We start from the raw sequence: 14,976 nt of genomic DNA, 5'->3' as shown, positions 1-14,976 counted from the left end.
GAACATGGCCATACAGCCCAAATGATTCACGGCAACCCAGTGATTCCAGCCATGAAAGCCTTTGACAATACATGTTTGTCAAATGTTTTGATACAGCTAATAGGCTAATCAATAAAACATATTTGTATTTGTTGGTTCTTCCAGGACAGACTAAGCTCTCACCTTTCACCACTCTACTCAAAGAAGGAAATTGTTCCCTTTTTAATGAAATTTAATGCTATACTTTAGTTTTTATCAAAAGCAATGATTCCATTCTCTGAGTAGGGTAGTAAAGGGCCCTTTTGAATGCCTGGATGGGAAATTGGCAGCAGTGAGGTACAGTTTGCCCTGAAAAAGGAGTGGCACTTTCTCCTCTCTGCAGAATGACCCTTGACTTTTCCACAGGTCATATCAAAATCCATAATTTTGGCCTCAAAACCTGCCCTTGACTTAGATATGATGCCAACTTATACCTGTTTACAGTATTTCTCTCTGGTATAAACTTAACTTTTACAGATTCTTTACCTCAATGTTCAATTATACCAAACAGGAAGAAATGCAACAGGATTCCTGAATGAGCAAAAAATGGAAGAGGCTAGGTCTCATAGCCCCAAAACGTTTGTAGGAATAATTTTCAATGACTCAATGTCCTATCATCTCAGATTTCCTCCTGAAGGCAAGTAAAATGATGTGCGCTATGTGTTTTTAAAAGTACCAGATGATGAGATTAGATTTTGGTTAATCTTGTGTCAGTGAAGTGAAGTTTTTTTCCCTAAAGACAGTGGTAGAAGCAAACTTTCTAACCATGTAATTATATGTATGTCTATTATATATATTTCAGAATGGCATTCCATTTAACTTCCACTTCCATCATGTGGAGTCAATCCCCCAAACTCCTCCAGTATGTTTAGTTGCTGCTCAGTTCTGCTCAGTTTGTTATGCAGAGTTAAAAAGAGTAGGAAAGGGTTAAGGGAGAGGCAGTAGGCGGAGTCATGCAAACTTCATACCAATGGAGAGAGTAAAGAACACTAGGATGCCTGCCTGAGGTGGAGGAAACACATAAAATCTAGGATGAAATGGTCCCTGAATGAAAAAATTCCTTGGGTGGTGGGCCCTAGTGTTTGGGGGGGGGACATTGGCAGGGGTTGGGCTACATGTTCAAGTTGCTCGCTATAAGCTGAAATGTTAGTGGAGGGAGGGCCATTGGCATCGCCTGTGTAGTGGGAACTATAGCTGTTTGTGGAGGCAGGAGGCTGTCTGTGTAAGTAGGCACCTCCACCACATACACATATACAGATTTTTATTTTTATTACATGTACCAGCTTAGGGACCCGGTGGTGCCTGGGTTATCAGAAGAAGGCATTGTTTGTTTTAGGATGTTATGTAATATCACTGAAATTTGGTCCAGATCCGTCGTTGGCTGGGTTCAGTGCTGTTTAGATACAGGTGAACTACAACTCCCAGATTGCTGGTCAATCACCCCCAAACCCTGCCAGCATTCACAATTGGCCATTTTGGGTCCTTGTACCAAGTTTAGTCCAGATCTGTCGTTGGCTGGATTCAGGGCTCTCTGTATAAGGGTGGACTACAACTCCCAGATCAGAGGTCAATCACACCCAAACCAGGTCCGTATGCACAATTAGCCATGTTGAGTCTGTGTGCCAAGTTTGGTCCAGATCTGACATCAGCTGGGTTCAGTGCTTTCAGAATGCAGGTGAACTATAACTCCCCAAATCAAGCTCCTTCCCACAAACCCCTGCAGTATGTTCAGTTGGTCATGGGGCCTCTGTGTCAAGTTTGATCCCAGTCCATTGTCAGTAGGGAGGTCACAGTATCAGTGAAGGTATTGCAAGTCCCATTATCTGTGGCAAGTTTGGTCCAAATCCATCATTGATTGCGTTAACAGTGCTCTCTGGATGTAGGTTAAGTACAACTCTTGTAAATCATGGTGAATTCTCCCTAAACCTCTTGTTTAGTTGCTGATCAATTCCTCTGTTAACTATGTGCCATAGGAAAGGGTAGGAAAGAGTTAAAGGTTAAGGGAAAAGCGGGGTCATGCAAATCAAGGACCCTGGGATGTCAATTCTGGAGGAAAAACAGAACATCTAGGAGAACATTGTCACCCCATGAAAGCCTTCCCTTGGGTGGGGGGCAGAATGGTGTTTGTGGAGGACACTGGCAAGGTTTGGGCTACATGTTCAAGTCGCTTGCTATAACCTGCATGTCAGTGGAGGGAGGGCCATTGGTGTCTCTTGCTCAGAGGGAACTATAGATGTTTGTAGAAGCAGGAGGCTGTCTATGTAAGTGGGCACCACCTTCACATACACACATACACATTTTTCACTTATATTATGTGTATAGATATGCAAAAGCTTAATGTCAGGCCTAAATTGTCATATAAAATCCAATGTATCTGCTTTGAACTGGATTATATGGCAGTGTAGTTTCATATAATCCAGTTCAGAGCAGATCATGTGGATTATCTTTGATAATCTAGATTATATGGCAGTGTAGAGGGGGCCTCAGTATTTCAACTTTAGTGCTTTTTAAACAGTTATCAAACAAATCTGGTTTTGCTTCTCATTATTTGTTTTGGACTTTGTTGTTTTTAATAGTCGAAGATTCAATGGATTCTGAAACATGTGAAGCTGAAAAATACTGGCGCTATGGATTTGCAGCACTACAGATCTGTCTTGATGCTGTGTTGATAAAGGTAAATGTCTAGAATGTGATTTTTTTTCATTATATCTAAAGTATTTAAAGTGTTTAAAAAAACTGACATCTTTTCTTATCTCAGTTTTCCCATACATTAGCACTTCTCCTTGTGTATGACAATAACAGTTGGCTCTGTGTGTGATGATTATATTCATAATACTTTCTCAAGAGATATTAGAACTAAGGAGGAGCAGTGGTGAATTGTAGACAGTGTGTCAAACTGTGATTTTCTGCACATATTCATATATACATTTAGAACTTTTAGTCACAAAATCAACTCCAAAAACCTTGGTCAACTTATCCATGGGCCGCTAAAAGTACTATACCTTAACTCTTATCAAAAAAAGGAACCATCCCTTTCTCTGGTAGAGAGGCTTTTTTTATGTTAGGAGTGACTTGAGAAACAACAAGTTGCTTCTGGTGTGAGAGAATTGGCTGTCTGCAAGGATGTTGCCCAGGGAACACCCGGATGTTCTTTTACCATCATTTGGGAGGTTTCTCTCATATCCCTGCATGGGAAGTTGGAGCTGACAGATGGGAACTCACCCTGCTCTCTGCATTCGAAGCACCGACCTTTCAGTCAGCAGTCCTGTTGACACAAGGGTTTCACCCACTGTGCCACTGGGGGCTCCTGGTAGGTGAAAGGTGAGAAATAGTTAGTGAGCTTAAAATAAGCATCACCCCCCTCTGACCTCTCTGATGTGGTACTACTTGTGTCCTTATTGAATGCTGGGGCAGGTAAATAGCAGAGTGACTGGCCCCTAAGGCAACGCTGGCTCTTTGCCCTGTCCACAGAATCACAGTTGACATTCACAGGTCATATCAAAATCCATAATTTTGGCCCTCAAATCTGCCTTTGACTTACATATGAGGTCGACATATACATGAGTATATACAGCAGATTTAAATTGCCTTTCCATGACAGGAACACCAGAAGCGACTTGCAGTACCTCAAGTCACTCCTGACACGAAAAAAAAAAAATGACGGGAACAGCTTTTCTGTTGACAGAAGGTACTTAAGTGGAGTTTTCCAGTGGGAGTAGTGTAGAAAGATGAGTATCCTTTTCCTCTACAGGTTCCTATACTGTTCTGGGAGATTTCCCAGCCACTTGAAATACATTTTTGAGCCATAAAGCAAACAAACAGATATCTTTAGCGGTATAGTTCTCTTTAGAAATAAAGTCTATTAAAATATTTAGGAGCCCCCAGTGGCATAGCACGTTAAACTGCTGAACTGCTGAACTTGCTGACCAAAAGGTCGGCGGGTCAAATCTAGGGAGCAGGGTGAGCTCCCACTGTTAGCCCCAGCTTCTGCCAATATAGCAGTTCAAAAACATGCAAATGTAAGTAGATCAATAGGTATCGCTCCGGCGGGAAGGTAACTGGCTCCATGCAGTCATGCCGGCCACATGACTTTGGAGGTGTACAGACAACACTGGCTCTTTGGCTTAGAAATGGAGATGAGCACCAACCACCAGAGTTGGACATGACTAGACTTAATGTCAAGGAGAAACCTTTACCTTTACTATTAAAATATTTGCTGCAATAAAATGATGCAATATTTCTCCTCTTCCCCTTAGTTCAAGACCAATCATTCAGTTTTGGAAAAGCTGGAATCAACACAAGCCATCATGATGGGAAAGTCTGCTGGTACCGAAATAGATCGTTACATTCGCATGGTTATATTAATTTACCTTGTGGTTGCTTTTTCACCATTTGGTAATTTCTTGGCCATCCACATTGTGACAGAGAAAGAAAAAAACCTGAAAGAATTCTTAATAGTAATGGGACTTCACGACACAGCTTTTTGGTACGTATGTGTTTTAATTCTTTGATATACGTAAATAGAACAGTTGTCATGTTATCTTATGGGAACACAAGGATGTTTCTCCATATGAACAGCTTGGAGTCATTCAGTTTGAAGTTAAATGGTCAGATGTGTATATCATGCACATCTATGTAGAGAAAAAATAATTATTTTTGGGGATTACTTTGAAAATGAATTACTTACAGTTATAGGGTTCCCAATCCGCAAAATAGTTAATATAAAAAACACACTTAGAACAGTAACCCTTCGATTTCCTGTTTGTTAAAAGTAATTTAAACAATATTTAAAAATTGTTTAAAAAACCATTCATTAGAACGTGCATTCTATGATATTCTTCATATAGCATTTAATGAGAACATGCCCCTACAGCAAAATAAGTTACCACTCACTGTATTATGTTACAATGTAACTTAATTGTGATAGGGAACTCAATATCAAATCCTGAGAAGTGGTAACACAGAGAGTCTTGGGTGGCTGTGAGTTTTCCAGACTGTATGGCTATGTTCCAGAAGCATTCTCTCTTGACGTTTTGCCCACATCCAGGGCAGACATCTCTAGAGGTTGTGTGTTTTGTTGGAAACTAGCCAAGTAAGTTTTATATATCTGTGGAATGTCTAGGGTGGGAGAAAGAACTCTTGTCTGCATGTTGCAAATTGGCCACCTTGATTAGCATTGTATGGCCTTTCAGCTTCAACGTCAAGCTGCTTCCTGTCTGGGGGATCCTTTGTAGGGAGGTGTCAGCTGGCCCTGATTGTTTCTTGTCTGGAATTCCCCTGTCTTTTGGGTGTTGTTCTTTATTTACTGTCCTGATTTTAGAGTTTTTAAAATACTGGTAGCCAGATTTTGTTAATTTTCATGGTTTCCTCCTTTCTGTTGAAATTGTCCACATGCTTGTGGATTTCAATGACTTCTCTGTGTAGTCTGACATGGTAGTTGTTAGAGTGGACAATTTCAGCAAAATTAGAGTGGAAAATTTCAACACTCTAGACTTTCCACAGATATATAAACCTCACTTGCCTAAGTTTCCAACAGACCTAACAACCTCTGAGGATGCCTGCTATAGGAGAGAATGCTTCTAGAACATGGCCATATAGCCTGGAAAACTCACAGCAACCCAGTGATTCCGGCCATGAAAGCCTTCGACAACACAGAGAGTCTTCTTTCTCATTTGAATATAGAAACTGACTGAGTCAGTAAACATTAGAAAACATATCCCATCAAATAACAAAAAACAAAAGTATATTGTTTCCTTGGTGACATTTTGTGAGTGTTATTGAATCATTTAGTTGATCATCATTGGAGGAGAGATAAAAATGCCAAATACTCTTTTGATTATCCATTTATATTGTACTGCATAATGTCATATACTCTACTGAATTGAAAGATGTAGGCAATGTACAATTAATGTTAAGGGTGTAGGGTCTGAAATAAAAGGTATGACCCCTGAATCCACTGCCATAAGCTCCCAGAATTTGCCAGAATATGCAGAATTTGGATAATAGTGAATCCTATTGAAATGAAGGACTTCCAGCCAAATAATACAATTCAGTCTTGCATTTAACTATGATGAGTAAAATAGATGGGCCACAGATGGGTTTATCTAATAATCATGTAGGTTAGAGGTTATCAATCATATCTTGTGATGATAAATGCCATATAAAACGCAATCATACCCCTTCAGTTTTAATTGCATATAGAAGACTCAGGCTGGAAAAGTTCAAGGGAGGACACGATGATAAATGTTGTATGAAGGAGCAGATTCTTCTCAGATTCTTTCTGTCTTGGTTACTGGAAATAATATTCAGTAATAGGTTCCTCCAATAGATTGTGGATAAAATTTGCAGATGGAAAGGTTGGTTGTTTTTTTTCTCCTGGAAATGACATGATACTATCACTTTTCTGGAAATAAACTTTGGCCTGACTAGATAAACATACAAACATCCTATAGCCTTCAAAGTTTTTCTTTACCGCTACTTTTCCATGTAATTATGGTCTTTTAGTACTAAGGAAAGAAGAAAATCACTTTCAGTTTGTTTCTCCCTGCCCCCAGGTGTATTTTGGTTTCCACATTCCCTTCCCAAATTTCATTTTTCTATCACCATTTCCGGTTCTAATATATTTCTGCTGTTCTTGTTGCCATTCATTTCTTTTCTCATTCACATTTCTCTTGGAATTTTCTTTTTTCTACAGTTTGCATGAAATTGTCACATTATTTCAATTTAATGTATTTTTGCATCAAATTCATAGTGTAAAATAATTTCAAGTGGAGCAAATAGCAGCATCTCCTACATCAGGATGGATAATGGGACCACAGCATGTTTGGAAGAGAAATCCCTATGCTGTCCAAACATATATATATATATGGAGATACATTTTAAAAATGTTCCAACTTACATACAAATTCAACTTAAGAGCAAACCTACATAACCTATCTTGTTCATATCTTGGAGACTGCCTGTATATGCAAATGCAGCTATTCCAAAATCTGGAAAAATCTGACATCTGAAAAGCTTCTGATCTCGGGCATTTCCAAAAAAGGAGACAACCTGTATTCTATGAATATGAAATAATGCATTTCCATATGTCCACTATTATCCTGTACTTCATTTGTTTCATGCAAAGGCTCCTTTCAGGACTCACTTCCGACAGTGATACTGTTAATAATGTTTAGCTGTAATTTAGTCATTTGTACAGATGGCTATGAGTTTATGAACCTTCATTGTTTTTTCCCCTCTTTCTAGGCTTTCTTGGGTTTTACTCTACGCCAGTCTGGTTTTTGTCATGTCCCTTCTCATGTCGATCATAGCAACATATTCTTCACTCTTTGGTCAAAGTAGCACCTTTGTGATATTTCTTCTTTTTTTCTTATATGGATTATCCTCTGTAAGTGTGTGTACATGTGCATTTTAGAGCAATTTTAGAGTGATCCTTGTTATTGTTACCTACAAAGCAGTTTCATGTCACACAGGCAGCTCCCAGTAAAGGTAATGACTTAAGTATTAGGATAGCCAAATGGGAAAGGAGGAGGGTAGGGCATCTGCACCTCTAGGAAAATCATATAAGGGGCTTCAATATCGTCCTAATCCACCTCCTTGGTCAGTGGAGATAGCTACACCACCATGAGGCCCAACACCTTTTTGTTCCATGGCTAAATAATAAGATAATCTCTTCCCCTGCTAAATAACTGTTTATTTCATGAATTAATCCTTATGTTTAATTGGATTTTCCCTTCTAACAACTATTAATGGCACAGGAGCCCCGTCTGTTTTCTGAGGGACATATAATTTTTGTGTACCTACCGCGGTTAATAAAAATATAAACTGCTTGATAGAGAAACAATGAGAAGTACTGACCCAGCATGTATGGCAATTCTGCTCATCCATCATTCACAGCATTTTGCACATAAATTATTAGTAATGTATGGAAAGAACCAGTCAGAAAATAGAATGAAAGAAGGAACCAATGTAGAAAATATGCAGAACACTATCTAGTAACCAAAAGGATTTTATAGCACCCTGCACACTATGCGCCACCATACCAGTGAATAGTCAAAAAGTGATTCCTCTAGGGTGGTGGTTCTCAACTTGTGGGTCCCCAGGTGTTTTGGCCTACAACTCCCTGAAATCCCAGCCAGTTTACCAGCTGTTAGGATTTCTGGGCGTTGAAGGCCAAAACATCTGGGTAACCACAGGTTGAGAAACACTGCTCTAGGGGGTATATTCTAGTGTGCCTTACAAAAATTCAATTCAGTTTTAGGAATAGCCAGAGATGGACAACTTGTGACCTTCCAGGTGATTTTGTACTCCAGCTCTTATCTGCTCTAGTCAGAATATTTGTTAGCAAGCGGTTAAGGGAGGTTACAGTGCTAAAGCATTTAGAAGGTTGTAATAGATAATTCTGAAAGATCCTTCAGTCAAGGAAGAATTCATTCCATTTCACAATACATCCAGCCACTAAACTTATACAGTAGAGTCTCACTTATCCAACATAAACAGGCCGGCAGAACGTTGGATAAGCAAATATGTTGGATAATAAGGAGGGATTAAGGAAAAGCCTATTAAACATCAAAATAGGTTATGATTTTACAAATTAAGCACCAAATCATCATGCTATACAACAAATTTGACAGAAAAAGTAGTTCAATATGCAGCAATGTGCATTAACGGTAATATGGTGAACCTCAGTAGGCTACTCATGGTGGCTGGTAATAGAACGTATTTGGTGGCTCAGCAGAAATGAAGGAACCTCAATATGAGAAACAGGAAACAAAAGATCAGCTACTCTGAAAACTGAGATACCAATAGTCGCTGTAAAAAAATTTGTTTGGCTAGCAACAGTAATGTCTGGTGACAAAAAGATAGAAACAGGAGAGCTAGAATCCAAAATGCCCATGCCTCTTTGATGATGGAAACACAGGAACAAACACATTACCAAACCTTTATAATTCATCAAAGGCCCAGGCAGACATAAATCATCATAGTGAAGATTCTGGAATCTTGTCCTGTGCCAAAAAAAAAATGCCTTTAGCTTGAGGATAATATCAAGTTCAAGATGAGGAATGAAATGGCCTACAACCATGAACGTAACTGGGACAGTACAGTACTTCAGATAATCTGAGGAGATGTTCATGGAGCAGCTATGGAGCCTCATACAACTAATTGTGTATTTATTTTTCCACAGCTCCTTCATCCCATCCATTCACACTTTGAACTGTAGACATTTGGTGCTTGATAGATAATGTAGTTAGTTACCGAGGCAATACCAATCCGGTGTGTTATGTGCATTTTTGTTTTCTACAAAGTTCTTTGTACTCTACAAAGGAATGAGGACCCTAGAGTTGCTTGGAGGCAACTACTTTATTTACATTCATAAAGGTATATGTGCTTCCCATGGACATAACTGGAGGTATAGGATCTTTACCCATTCCCTGCATGTGTTGGATGTCATTAGTACAAATTAAATGAATTGTTACTAAAATAGATTGTGCACTTCAATTCTTAGCACACTGTACAAATACCAATTTCCTTTCAAAATGTTGCTAGGTTTAAATGACAACCACTTTCTACTGCAACTTCCATTCTTTGCAAAAGAGATATTTGTAACCCAAGATTTTAGTTAACATACATTATAGTTCAAAATCTAATTTATTGTTAAAATTATATCATGCCTTGAATTGTATCTTGACCACCTGTCTTTTTTCTGACTTGTGAAACCATAGAGGTGGTTTTAAAAAGATAACCTGTTTGATTTGTATGCAAATTGTTAAAGAAGAGACTACGGACTTCATCAGATTACATTTGGAAGTGTTCAGAAGAAGAGAGTTCAGTTTAACTCCATTCCGTAATAAAAAGGAGTTTTCCCCTGCCTTGAGATCACACTGTTTAGTGTACTCAGTTGTCATGCATATTTTTCCATGATGAGGTTTCCACACTGCAGACATTTGTCCCTTTCCCTTAATCCCTCTCTGTGCTTTTTGGTACTTCAACTCCCACAATTCCCAACAGCCGAGAGGGAGAGAAAAGGGGTGGGAGGGAATCTCATTTGGAAAGGCAACAGCACTGGCCCTCCCAGAACAGGACACAGACAAATCATGGAAGGAAGGAAAAAGTACCCTAAAAGGCTATTTTATTTTATTTTTTGCAAAGTAGAAGCGTTATGAGGTAGCTTAAAACCAAACCTTCATGCTTGGGGAGCAAAAGGAAATTGCCCAAAAAAGTTTATTTTGACTCCTTCCCCAATTTCTCCTCCCACAAATTGAGTGATTCTAACCCGAGAGCAATGAGTGCTACTTCATTCGAAATTTGGCAAAGTATCAGGAGTTTTGAGAAATATCAATTTCCTCACTTCTTCATGATACATTGGAAAAAATGCTGCTCTCAACGTTTAAAAGACTCAAAAACTGCACTTTAACCAAAACAAATGTAGTGGACCCACAGAATACCAGATTTTAAGTGTAGAACTCAGTGGAATTTAAGTTATGTGATGAAGTGATACATTGTGTTTTCCTGATATGTTCTTAGTGAACATGACCAAAACGTGAACTAATGTTACCTTTCATCAAAGGAGATAATAGTGTTAGGAAAACCAGAATATTGTCCTTTGACAGTATACTATACTATCTGTAGTATAACTGAATGAGCTATATATTATTGTTGCTACTGCTGTAATAATTGCATTTGTCACAACATTTTAATCAAGACTTTTTTTGCAATGATTTTTCCCCATTTCTGTTTAGATTTCATTTGCTTTTATGTTAACTTCTATTTTCAAAAAATCAACGTATGCTGGCTCAGTTCAATACTTTGCAACCCTGGCTTTTGGTATTCTGGGCCTGACTGTTGTCTTGGTGGAAGATTTTCCAAAGTCCTTTATGTGGTCACTAAGCCCACTGTGTGAGTGCACATTTTTAGTTGGCATTGCACAGGTTAGTAAAATATATTATTTGCTTGCTACTGTGAAATATACAACAGGTGGTGAATCTGTGGTATTCTAGTATTGAACTCCAGTTCCCATAAACCAGTGGTTCTCAACCTGTGGTTCCCCTGATGTTTTGGCCTTCAACTCCCAGAAATATTAACAGCTGGTAAACTGGCAGGGATTTCCGGGAGTTATAAGCCAAAATACCTGGGGACCCACAGGTTGAGAACCATTGCCATAGACCTTTGCCAATGACTAGGAACGTCTGAGTTCAATAATATCTGGATATATAACCTCATGCACTGTATAAATAGTAAAACCATTGTGTTTAAAATATAGTGTTAATTTTTTCATCTGTTTTCTATTACACATGCTTATCCTACAAGTTTATGGTGTCTCCAGCATAAAACTATGACTTCCTTGTCAGTGAAATTGCCCAACTTTCCCATTTCTTAACTTGGAGTACAAATCTTAATCACTAATGGTTATCATTAATGTGAGTCTTTGAATGTTTCCTGTACCCGAGCTACTGATTCATGTTAGCTACAGAACAATGTCTACTTCCCACTTTCAGACTTTTGCAGGCATTTTTAAACTCAGAATAAACCTGGATGAGCAGATCATTTGGACACTCCAGGCTCATGTATTACCATGACATTGTTACGTGGCTGTGTCTATGGGCCCTGGCTTGTCCCCAATCACAATAATTTTCTGATTTTTGGTAGGGAAAATGTGTGGTTGTCAATCCAATTTCGGTGAGTATATTATGAGTAAATGTGTTATTAACTGGATGATTCCAGGACAGAGTACTCTGGATTATTTTGCTGGTGTAAAAAAAAAAATCAAATCTATAGTCACTGAAGCAAACCAAATCCAAGCAGATAACCTTTTAAAGCAGCTAAGGAACTGAGAAGGCAGAGGGTTAAGTGTGGCTGTCCCAGCTGAACTGGGACAGTTGCAGGATATGCTGTAGATCTGTAACACTAAGTCCGCTTCATGCAATGAAATATTATTTTCTATCAGATTTTAAGATGCTCTCTCCTCTTTTGTGGTGTCTAAAACTTCCACATTTGTTCACAGGTTATGCATCTGAAAGATTATGAAAGTGGAGCTGTTTTCTCCAATTTAACTCTCGGCCCATATCCACTCATTATTGTTTTTACCCTATTGGCCCTTGATAGCACACTTTACCTGCTCTTGGGAGTTTATTTGGATCAGGTGCTTCCAGGTATGTTTCTTGGGTCTTAAGGAAAAAATACAACAGAACTGAACAATATCGGGGGACGGATACAGTAATCAGTCTATAGCATATTGTGGAACAAAATCAAGGCCAACCAAGGTGTGGGTGGCTAGTGCTGAGTTTAGTGTATTTGAGTGTGATATCTGTTGTGTGCTATGTTGGAAAATTCCTTTTCAAAGTTCTTCCAGCTATTTGTTCCTGTAAACATCCACCCTTCTTTTTATAACTATCTCACCTTTCTCCCAGACTTAGGACTCAAGGCAAATTACTAAAAAGAAAAGAGCCCTCAATTGTGTAGTGGATTAAACCCTTGTGCTGGAAGGACTGCTGACTTGATGGTTGGGTTGCTGACCTGAAGGTTGCCAGTTCGAATCCGGGAGGAGTGCAGATGAGCTCCCTCTGTCAGCTCCAGCTCCATGCAAGGACATGAAAGAAACCTCCCACAGGATGGTAAAACATCAAACATCTAGGTGTCCCCTGGGCAACGTCCTTGCAGACGGACAATTCTCTCACAGCAGGAGCAACTTGGCAGTTTCTCAATTTGCTCCTGACATGAAAAAAAAAACTAAAAAGAAGAACAAACAGTATTAGTATCTATTATAAAATTACAATGAAAACAGTATTAAATAACAACAGAATTAAATCATTAAAATATTACTGTAAGATAAAGCTTTAAAAATACAGCACCTTTTGGTGTTAAAAATCAATTTCCAAAGGCTTGTCAGAAGAAAAATATCTTGGCTTGATGTAAAAAATAAACAAAGAAGGAGCTGTCTTGGCTTTGTATTATGCTCAACATGCCATTAAACCCAGGAATCACAACTGGAAGTTACTTCAGGTTGTAGTTTTCAGCCAGTTTTGCAGTTTAAAATGAAGTACTGCAGTACTCCAAGGCTCAAGGTGGATTACAACATATTTAAAACACAACAGATAAAAACATAAAAGTATTTAAAAGACTCATAGACATAAGATTAAAACACATGTTAAATCATTAAAACCAATAAAATGTCAATTAAAATTTTAGTTTGAAATTGATATGTATACTGTGATATTTAGTATTTTAATACTCTTTTGGGGTGAATTCTATTGCTTAGGGGAATATGGATTGCGACGAAGCTTTTTTTACTTCCTCAAGCCATCATTTTGGATAAAACGAACAAGAAATTATAAAGAATTATATGAGAGCAGCATTGGTGGAAATGTGGATATCAACGAGATCGTTGAACCTGTATCTTCTGAATTTCAGGGAAAGGAAGCTATAAGGTATGACTGATAATGCTGTGGCTTAATCCCAACTGCTGCTGTTAGAAACTGTTAATTTTCTTGTAAGAGTAGTAATTAACTGTGAAACTGTAGTCCTCAAGTACTGTACGAAATAACTATCAATTTAATTATGCTCATAAATTTTGCTACACTCCTGTGATGGGATGTGTGTTTTGTCTCGATAAATATTCAAACTTAATATACAGTAGAGTCTCAGTCATCCAACATAAACGGGCCGGCAGAATGTTGGATAAGCAAATATGTTGGATAATAAGGAGGGATTAAGGAAAAGCCTATTAAACATCAAATTAGGTTATGATTTTACAAATTAAGCACCAAAACATCATGTTATACAACAAATTGGACAGAAAAAGGAGTTCAATACTCAGTAATGCTATGTAGTAATTACTGTATTTACGAATTTAGCACCAAAATATCACGATGAATTGAAAACATTGACTACAAAAATGCGTTGGATAATCCAGAACGTTGGATAAGCGGGTGTTGGATAAGTGAGACTCTACTGTACTTACAAACCAAATTATGTCAAGCTTGTACACATCACTAGTCAATCCAGGGACAGCCATTTTTGTTGTATCTTCTAGGACATTTGTTCTCAACCTGTGGGTCTCCAGATGTTTCGGCTTTCAACTCCAAGAAATCCTAGGTCAGAGGTCCCCAAACTAAGGCCCGGGGGCCGGATGCGGCCCTCCAAGGTCATTTACCTGGCCCCTGCCATCATTTATAATATAATATTTTTATATCAGTTTTAATAATATAATATATTGTATATACATATGATATTAATAATAATATTATCATTTTATACAATATAATATTAGTAATAATACCATATAATAATATTAATTATATGTTATATATTACATATAATATTATAGTACAGTGGTATAGTTCAATATAGTAATGTATAATACTAATATTGTGCTATGCTAATAATATAATATATTGTATGTACATACAGCTGCTCTGAGTTCCCTTCGGGGTGAGAAGGGTGGGATATAAATGTAGTAAATAAAAGTAGTAAATGAATAAATAAATAATTTTGGACTTAGGCTCGCCCAAAGTCTGAAATGACTTGAAGACACACAACAACAACAATCCTAATTAACCTGACTATCTCATTGGCCAGAAGCAGGTCCACACTTCCTATTGAAATCCTGATAGGTTTATGTTGGTTAAAATTATTTTCATTTTTAAATATTGTATTGGTCTTTCATTGTTATTGTTGTTGTTTTGCACTACAAATAAGATATGTGCAGTGTGCATAGGAATTTGTTCGTTTTTTTTTTCCAGATGATAATTCGGTCCCTCAACAGTGAAAGATTGTGGACCGGCCCTTTGCTTTAAAAGTTTGAGGACCCCTGTCCTAGGTAAAGGTTTCCCCCTGACTAGTCTAGTTGTGTCCAACTCTGGGGGGTTGGTGCTGATCTCCATTTCTAAGCCAAAGAGCCAGTGTTGTCCATAGATACCTCCAAGATCATGTGGCTGGCATGACTGCATGGAGTGCCTTTAT

At 38.2% G+C, this 14,976-nt stretch overlaps 1 protein-coding gene across 4 annotated transcripts in view; it reads left to right on the top strand.

The window, feature by feature from the left end:
* The window catches only part of LOC100565141 (cholesterol transporter ABCA5), a 78,731-nt gene that overhangs the window by 16,483 nt on the left and 47,272 nt on the right, over positions 1-14,976 (top strand). For 3 of the 4 annotated variants that reach the window (XM_008122002.3, XM_008122003.3, XM_062971168.1), the window contains 7 exons: positions 530-655; positions 2,595-2,692; positions 4,275-4,504; positions 7,264-7,405; positions 10,758-10,946; positions 12,020-12,167; positions 13,274-13,442. In XM_008122002.3, coding sequence (XP_008120209.1) covers positions 530-655; positions 2,595-2,692; positions 4,275-4,504; positions 7,264-7,405; positions 10,758-10,946; positions 12,020-12,167; positions 13,274-13,442 — 1,102 coding nt within the window. Of the gene's footprint in view, positions 1-529; positions 656-2,594; positions 2,693-4,274; positions 4,505-7,263; positions 7,406-10,757; positions 10,947-12,019; positions 12,168-13,273; positions 13,443-14,976 lie in introns of those variants that run through there. The other variant, XM_008122004.3, reaches the window with a different exon arrangement.

This window comes from Anolis carolinensis, chromosome 2, assembly GCF_035594765.1.
Source record: "Anolis carolinensis isolate JA03-04 chromosome 2, rAnoCar3.1.pri, whole genome shotgun sequence".
Lineage (NCBI taxonomy): Eukaryota > Metazoa > Chordata > Lepidosauria > Squamata > Dactyloidae > Anolis > Anolis carolinensis.
Note: the sequence above shows the minus strand (reverse complement) of the source record. Positions and strands in the feature narration are given on the sequence as shown.